Source organism: Sphaerodactylus townsendi, unplaced genomic scaffold (assembly GCF_021028975.2).
Source record: "Sphaerodactylus townsendi isolate TG3544 unplaced genomic scaffold, MPM_Stown_v2.3 scaffold_815, whole genome shotgun sequence".
NCBI lineage: Eukaryota > Metazoa > Chordata > Lepidosauria > Squamata > Sphaerodactylidae > Sphaerodactylus > Sphaerodactylus townsendi.
The window spans coordinates 346-9,478 of record NW_025951040.1 but is presented as its reverse complement, the minus strand read 5'-3'; the positions used below and the strand labels follow the sequence as shown (position 1 = coordinate 9,478).

General features: G+C 44.6%; 1 protein-coding gene across 1 annotated transcript; it reads right to left on the bottom strand.

The window, feature by feature from the left end:
• Positions 1 to 2,118: 2,118 nt before the first annotated feature.
• Positions 2,119 to 8,737, bottom strand: LOC125425576 (SLAM family member 5-like; the record flags this gene model as incomplete). The annotated part of the gene is made up of 3 exons (XM_048483155.1): positions 2,119 to 2,320; positions 6,574 to 6,819; positions 8,432 to 8,737. Coding segments are annotated over 3 exons (683 nt in total), but the record flags the coding sequence as incomplete, so codon positions are not given.
• Positions 8,738 to 9,133: the final 396 nt, after the last annotated feature.

The following is a 9,133-nucleotide window of genomic DNA, read 5'->3' as shown; positions in this document are numbered from 1 at the left end:
TTAGTAAACCGTTTTTGAACTGTTACTCATTCGTCTGTGGATCTTACACACTGTTCTGGCCAAGTTTTAGTTTGCTTGGGGAACAAAACAAGTTAGCATAGATGCGTTCCTTAAGAGCTAACAGTCTGAAAGCCAGGACTTTTGTTCTACATTGAACATTAAAAAGAAAGGTCAATTTTTTTTAAAAGGCATACCTGTTGGTAGAGAGACAACAAAGAGCACACACCAGAAATTTCTCATCTTAACTTCTTTGATCCGCTGTGTTTTCTTGGTTGTAAGCTTCCTACTGCTATGTTTTGTATGAAAAGAAAGTTGTGCAAAGATGTGGGTTTTGTGTGGGAGGGGTGGTGGTGAAGAGGCTGCTGTCAACCTAACAGGAAGCAAAAAACAATCAAGCTGAAAGTGCTTCGCAGGTGCTGATGAGGGGGCAGGGATGGGAGGGCCATCTGGGTAGTTTTGAAACTGTCGCAGGGAACTACTGGATGTTCCCAGGAGGTGGAGGGGCTGCCTGAGGAAAGGAAGAGGCAACAGAGACAAAAGAAAAGAGGCAGAAGTGGCCAGTCAGAGGCAAGGGGGAGGCCAGCACCAAAGGCTCCCTTCTTCAGACACAAGTAGGAAAGGAGATTTCTAAGTCCTCAAATAATACATAATGAATAATAACTTGAATGAATAAATAAAAACTTGCATTTCAGGACACAATTTCTGTGCACACAAGGTAACAGGTACCCCTAGCTGCTCTGTGGATGAGCCAGTAATACTGACCAACAATCTCAAGCGCTCTGTATGTAGTGACTGACACACATAATGAGCATTATGGCTGAGGGATTTGAGTGTGTGACTTCTGGAGAGGCCCAGGCTAGCCTACCTCATCAGATCTTAGAAGCTAAGCAGGGTTGACCCTGGTGAGTATTTGGATGGGCAGCCTCCAAGGAATACCAGAGTCAGGATTGCAGGCAGGCAATGACAAACCTGGCCCCCTCCACACATGCAGAATAATGCACTTTCAATGCACTTTTCAATTCACTTTGCAGTTGGATTTTACTGTGCGGAATAACAAAATCCACTTGCAAACAATTGTGAAAGTGGATTGAAAGTGCATTATTTATTTATTTTTTATAAGAAATAATTTTTTAAAATAAAAAATACAAAAATATAAAAACAAAATAAAAAAACCCAAAAATAAAAGAAAAAGAAAGTGCATTATTCTGCATGTGCGGAAGGGGCCTAAATGGGCCTTTCCCCACTTGCCAATTGTTGTGGGCCAAAGGGTGTCTACCCTGCGTTTGTTAGACTCCGCAGCTTTTGACCATGGAGAAGTTGTTCCCCCCATCATTTTGCTCTTCGGGAAATCTTCCCTAAATAACGCGGGGTCAGAGTTGCAGCGTTCCCCAAGAGCACGTGTTCCGCACCGATAGCAGCCATCGGAGGGCGGGTCTCTGTTTTGATTGGCTGGCGCGCCGTTTCAGAGGTTGGGCTCTTTTTTTGTTGTCAAGAAAAAGAAGAGAAAATCTGTGCATGCGCAACACGCACACACCGCCCTGCCGTGACCTGATTGGATGGAAAGAGAACGTCACCAGGAACGGCGCGAAATTCAGTTTCGCTTTCCACCGCCGATGTTCCCCGCAACCCTGTTTTTCCTTTAAAAACCTCCGTTAGATAATGCGCAGTCGGAAATGAGCGTTCCCCAAGACGTGCCCATGTAATTATAAAGCTGCTTGTCGCGTTTTTCCCGACGGGGACGCCTGTCCTTAAAAAATGGAGGAGAAGCCTGCGCATGCAATGTGCATGAACTGCCTCCGCTGTTGCCTGATTGGTCGGAAGGTAGCTTGTCACGGCGAATCAATTTCGCGGTAACACGCAGAAGTTCGCCACCACCCCGCGGCAAGCGCGGTGTTTGCAAACAAGTTGCTTTGAAGTTGCTTCTTTCTCATTCACACAAACACCATTTTAAACTTTCCTGGACATGTCAGTTCTTGGCTAGAAGTAAATTCACAGACCAGAGGAGTCAATGTGGACAGTTAACTGTGAAGAAGCCCTTATTTATTTATTTATTTTTATCCATCTGGGAATAAATACAGTCCTATAGTCAGGAAACTTGGAATTGAGAGAAGGTGGGGCTTGGAGGAAATTAGGACACGGTAGATGAAGGTCTCCCAAAACTGACTGTTGCTAAATGCTGCAGTCTCACCCTATCTTCTCTGGGGTCTCTTTTTTCTTGATGCCAAAGCAACAGCAAGAACAATGGCGATCACTTTCACAACAATCAATGCCGCGACTGTCGCTCCAATCAGTAAATGAGAAGGAGACCCAACAGTGATACCTTTAAAAGAGAAAGAATATAATTTGAGTCACTGACTAGTTTGCAAACCATATTTCTGAAAGAGACTCTATGGTGCTGTTTTCCTCAACATATTTCGGATAGTTCTTCTTGACCAAAACTGCTCACTAATGCATCACTATGCAATTGAAATTGCATTTCTACATACAGTGTCTGTCATGCATGATGGAGCTGAGAAATGGCAAACCAACAGTGAATAAATGTTGAATACAATTAAAATAGGAACAAAATCAAGATTTGCTGATTGACTGTATTTTGCCCTCTCTTGGTATTAAAGAACAACCATCTTTCAAACAAAGTTTAAAAAGAAGTCTCTGGTGATTGGTGTTTGGAATATGCTGCCACAGGAGGTGGTGATGGCCACTAACCTGGATAGCTTTAAAAGGGGCTTGGACAGATTTATGGAGGAGAAGTCGATCTATGGCTACCAATCTTGATCCTCTTTGATCTGAGATTGCAAATGCCTTAGTAGACCAGGTGCTCGGGAGCAACAGCCGCAGAAGGCCATTGCTTTCACCTCCTGCATGTGATATCCCAAAGGCACCTGGTGGGCCACTGTGAGTAGCAGAGAGCTGGACTAGATGGACTCTGGTCTGATCCAGCTGGTTTGTTCTTATGTTCTTATGTTCTTAAGTGCTTTATGACTTCCCATTAATCAGGCCTGAACTTTTTCAGCTGAACTTTTTCCGCCGAGACTAAGGTAAGGGGGGGCGTGGGGGGGCTATGGGGGGTGCGGAAAACATAGAATCTGCCCCGGGCACAGTTTGGCCCAGCTTCGCCTCTGGGCTGGTCACATGAGCTGAAACTGCTTTCCAGATGCAAAGACTATGTGGTTGCCATAAACTGGTATTACAGATGAATCATGAAGCTTGTAATGCCCCAGCTCAGAAGATACCTAAGTGCAGTAAAGCACTTTAAAGGGAAATCCTAAAAGGGAAATGAAATTATTAGGACTTGCAGAAGTCCTAAAAGGGAAATGAAATTATTTATTATTTACTAGAACTGTAATACCAATTTATGGCAACCACATAGCTTTTTCAAGGCAGTGTTACCGCAGGGTAACTAGTTAAGAAATTTAAGCCCCAAAAGCTCAAGCCGACAAGGAATAAAATTAAATAAATAATTTTTATTCAGGCCAACAAGTTAGCATCAGAGGAGCCACACCAAAATGCCTGCAGTCCCTTATTTTTATAGGTTACATCAGAATAGTACCATTAGAAGAATACACCCCAAAGTACAATCATCATCAATCAATCATTAGAGGGAGGAGATCATCCCCTTACCCAAAACATTTTAGCCAGGCAGAGGCCCTCATTGGAAGATGTCAGTATTTCACACTTTTGACGTTCTGTGAACTAAGACCCAGCCTCACCTTATCAGTATTGTTCTCAGTTGCCCTACTTATCTAAACAAAGAGCCGAAACATTTGACTGTGTTCTTGTTTGTATCAGACTGGACTATTGTAACTCGCTCTACGCGGGCCTTCCCTTACGCCTGATCCGGAAACTGAAATTGGTCCAACATGCGGCGGCCCGGTTGATCACAGGGGGTGCCTTTCGTGAACACATCTCCCCTGTGTTGCGCCGCCTGCATTGGTTACCTATCGAATTCCGAATCATGTTCAAGGTGTGGGTGTTGACCTTTAAGGCCTTACGCGGCCCGGGACCCTCGTACCTTCGGGACCGCATTACCCCATATGTCCCGGCTCGTCCTCTGCGATCAGCAGAGGCGAATCTACTGGAGATCCCTGGCCCCTTGATGACGCGGCTGGCCTCCACACGGGCCAGGACCTTCACAGCCCTGGCACCGGCCTGGTGGAACACATTACCACCAGCTATTCGGGCCCTGCGGGACCTTGGAGAGTTCCGCAGGGCCTGTAAAACCGAATTATTCCACCGGGCCTTTGGAGAGTCCAGCCGCCGATAATGCCCCGCCCCCCCTGCTAGTAGGGTCCCCTAACATCATTGGGACCCCTCCTCATTTTTGGAAGAGGGTGGTATATGGGTCTCGCGGGCCCTATTGTAGAATGTACCTGTTTTAAGATTTTTATGTTTTTTGTATGATTTTATGTTGTTCACCGCCCTGAGCCCTCCGGGGATAGGGCGGTATAGCAAGTTTAATAAATAATAATAATAATAATAATAAAGAGGACAGACTTATGGTGCCAGCGAGGACGGAAAGACCTCAAAGACAACATAGTTTTAAATCTTTTGAATTCCAAAGCATAAGTAAGAACAAGGGGTATTCATCAAGACTGTTACTGATCTGGTTAGTAACAGAGAAAGGGGCAGAGAGCATAAGGCCTACATACAGCTGATTTAATTAGTTATGATTAAAGCACACAAAAAATGTAAAAACAATGAAATTAAAAGGGTATCAAATTCTATAGGGATTTAAAGAATCTTCAGAACACACCCTGTGCCTACAGAATGAGACACGAGCAGGCGGTTTGCCATTGCCGGCCTCTGCATATAAGCCCTGGACCTCCTTGGCAGTCTCCTATGCAAGTATTAATCAATGCCAACCCTGCTTAGCTTGCAAGATCTGACAACAGCGGACTACCCTGGGCCTTGTTAATATAAGCAATGTTTAAGCTGTGCGATTTGTGTCAGTAATGGAGTTCAGTAGTTATTGGTATTTCTTCTGCTTTAGGGCTGGTCCAGTATTTATTTATTATTAATACATTCATTAGCAAAACTACAAGGGGGCGGGGGGGGTGCATTGCACCGGGCGCGTGCTTGTGATTGGAAAGCATCTGTGTCAGTTTAATTTATTTCCAGTTCCCTCTGACTTCCTTCAATTTCCTCACTCGGTTGTTGGGTACGTGCAAAGAAACAGAATGAAACTAATGCTGTTTGTTTGTTGCTGTCCCTATCAATTGTCTCTGCCCTAATGAACAGAGCTTTTAACTCTTTTCATTCATTTGCGATGAAGGCACACATGTAGATGGGATTTCCACCTGAGACAAATAAGACAATAGCTCTTAAACGACAATTTTAAATTTACATGTTAAAACCTTTTATGCTATATCGGTATTATTTTATTGTGTTATATTTTTGTGTTATCATGTACTGTATTAAGAAGGCTGGAAACTGCCCTGAGCCTGGAATGGGAAAGGTGGCATATAAATCACATTAAGTAAATAAAAACCCATTTTGTGTGTGTCTGTTTTTTCCATCAAGTCACAGCTGAGTTACGGCAACCCGTAGTGGTGTTTTCAAGGCAAGAGACCTGCAGAGGTTGAGGTCCTCCACGCTTCCATGGCACATTGGGGATTTGAACATGGGTTTCCTATAACCTACATCCTGCTGGCTCTCAAAACCCACTTTAAATATCTATAACTCACTTTATAATCTATAATATCTGAGCCCTTCGGGGATAGGGCGGTATACTAAATTTAATAAATAATAATAATTATTATTATTATTATTATGTATCATTAGGCAAGCTGCAAAACTGCAATGCAATAGTTCCATATAAACATTGAATCCATAAGCATAAGCATTTTATTGGCATTGTGCACACACAACAAAATTTACAGCAGCATTCCTCGATGCACACAATTTCAGACTCATACCCCATCCTCACTTTCCCCTTCCTCCACCCATCCCTACACAGCCCCAAATACATCAACACGAAGCCGCAGAGTTCAGCATAGCCATAGCTCTAGAGTAGAAGCTGTCTCTAAGCCTCTTTGTCCTAGTTTTTATAGACCTGTATCGTCTGCCAGATGGTAACAGTTCAAAAAGAGAGTGTGCTGGATGAGACGGGTCTCTCAGAATATTTTGGGCTTTCTTTAGGCTTCGGGAATTATAGAGTTCTTCCAAGGAGGGGAGAGGGCAGCCGATAATCCTTTGTGCAGTATTGATCACCCTTTGGAGCGCCTTCCTATCTGCCACTGTGCAACTGGAGAACCATACACAGATGCAGTAGGTTAAGACACTCTCTATAGCACAGCGGTAAAAGGACACCAGGAGTTTTCCATTCAGTTGTTGTTTCCTTAAAAGTCTCAGATAGTACAGTCTTTGCTGGGCCTTCTTAACCACCGCGGCAGTCTGTACACCCCAGGTCAAGTCCTCTTTAATCATAACGCCCAGAAATTTAAAACTAGCCACCCGCTCTACTTGATCTCCATTTATAGTCAAGGGCTGAATTTCTGAGCTATTCCTTCTATAGTCCACTATAAGCTCCTTTGTCTTGTTAGTATTAAGAATCACTGCAAAGGTGGTTATTACCTTCACAGGCCTGCTGGACAGAGACTGTCTTGGAGGCCTTGCTGACAGGATTCTCGGCTGTGCAGGTGTAGTTCATGTCATCCCCTTGGATCTGGACAGTCTGAGGGGAGCTTTTTCCATTCTCGCTCTGTGAGGTCCAGCTATAATTCACTCCATCTTCCCACCTCCCTGCAGAACAGTTCAGCTGCAACACGTCATTTCCATCATTTCCACATTGGATGTCCAGATCATTCTCTGCTAGATTTTCTGGATAGTGGGGTGGGGGGGAAGGGTAGGAGACATACATTACAAGTATAAGAAGACTTTCCTCGGAGCAAGCCTCATTGAATAGACTTGATTCTGAGTAGGCCTGCTTAGGGTTGCTCTCACAGAATACAAATGAACATTCATTGTCTGAAAGGCAATTTAGAGAGATTGTAAAAGACCGAAAAATGAGGAAGCATAGCAGATCCTAACAGAAGTTTGTGCTTAGGCCTGGGACATGTGAAAATTGGCAGTCTCTGTTATAGAAAGTTGAGCAGAAATGGATTTCTCAGTCTAAATTATTTCTTATTTTCTCTCCTTGTCACATATTTTCTCCTCCCCAGCCAGCTACAACAAGACTAGCAGATTATGGGGAGGGCTGAAAGCGGAGTTGTTGTGCAGTGGGCATGATGTGAAGCTTTAGGTCAAACAGGTTCTGCAGGTTTTGTGTAGTGCATCAAGAACCTGTTTAACCAAATCAGCATATGTGTGCTATAGAAAACAGTGCCTTTCTCATACTAAAAGAATTCTGGTGAACATGAAAATGTGATCAGTATTTTGTGAGGCAACAGTTGGCAGTAATAAACCGGTCACCGTACCATTGGAAGTGGAAGACCGCTGTATCTTCTGCATCACTCAAAACTAATCTCTAGTTAAAAAAAATTAAGTAAAAGTCATCACAACGTACTCTACAGTTATCCTTTCCAGTCATTTTTAATCTTAACATTTGGCCCAGATTGCATTGAGAGTGGTCTTTAGATGAAGCTCAGCTCAGCAATGTATAAAGCCAGACAAAATGCCTGTCATTATGATAGGAAAGGTCTGCCAGGATGGGTGGAGACAAAACACATGCGAGATTGCCTCTGCACAGAAACCCCTGGCTGGCACCCTGTGGTGGGATCTCTGTCAGTGGGGAAAACTGACCTGGCAGAGAAGCTTCCTGAGGATAGATGGCAAAGGGCCATAAGCCTTGTAGTTCTTCCTCTTTTTCACAAATCTTAAGTCTTTAAGACCTCTGAGTGTGTGTAAAGTGCTGTCAAGTCACATTCAAGTTCATGTCACATTTTTTCATGATGTCCCACTGCATGATGGGAAACCCTCCCCCTTCCTCCCCCTTCAAGTCACAGCTGACTTATGGTGACCCTGTAGGGTTTTCAAGGCAAGAGAATTTCAGCTGTGGTTGGCGATTGCCCTCCTCCATGTCCTGGTCTTGCCATTCCTAGGAGGTCCCCCATCCAAATACATGCCAGGGTCGAGGCTGAGTGTGGGGGACTGGCACAGGTTCACCCAGAAAGTTTCCAGGGGGCAGAGAGGGGATTTGAGCCTGGGTTTCCCATATATCCTAGTCAGTGGTGGGATCCAAAATTCTTAATAGCAGGTTCCGATGGTGGTGGGATTCAAACAGTGGCGGCGGCGCACACACGCACCTCCAGTCCCTATTGGGCAGGGAGGTTGCTTTAGTAACTCCTTCTCGGCACTCAGAAAAAATTAGTAACCACTTCTAGAGAAGTGGTGAGAACTGGTTGGATCCCACCTCTGATCCTAGTCTGAATCTTTAACCTCTCCATGATGCTGCCTCTCTCCCCATGAAAAATGCTGCTGTTCAAATACTTACTGTACACTTTCAGACTGAAGGTCTCATAATATTCCCCTATTTGTCCAATGTATCTTCCAGAGTCATTTTGATATAAAGGGCTGATTTGTAAGCTCTTGCAGTCCTCAGAGACAACCAGTCTCTGCACAAATTCAAAGCGCAGGACACTCGTGCGGCAGGTCAGACCTACATCCACATCAGCAATAATAACAGTCTGCTTTTCTACTGTTTTAAACCAGGAAATCTGGGTGGATTTTTTTTGAAGTCTCTTCAGATGGAAAGTTACAGATCCTCCCAGAGTTCCAGTCATTTGCTCTCCCACGGATTCTGTATGGGCAAGAAGATGACAGATAACATTGACTAATTTTGGCACCTGAAGTCCAAGTCACATTCTAAGATGAACCCACCAATCTCTTGTTGGCTGTATTATACTAGATTTTTGTGCCTTTTTCTCCAGTTTTGTGGGCTGTATGCAGTGGTGGGATCCAAAAAATTTTGTAACAGGTTCCCATGGTGGTGGGATTCAAACTGTGGCGTAGCACCAATGGGGCTGGGCGGGGCATGATGGGGGCGTGGCCGGGCATTTTGGGGGCGGGGCATTCCTGGGTGGGGCTGTGGCAAGGACGCAGCCGCTGCGCCGGAAACGAATGCACGCAGGCGCAGGCTGCCATGCACGCCGGTGCACCTCCTGCTAGACTGCTTCAATTTCTGCGCGCTACTGCT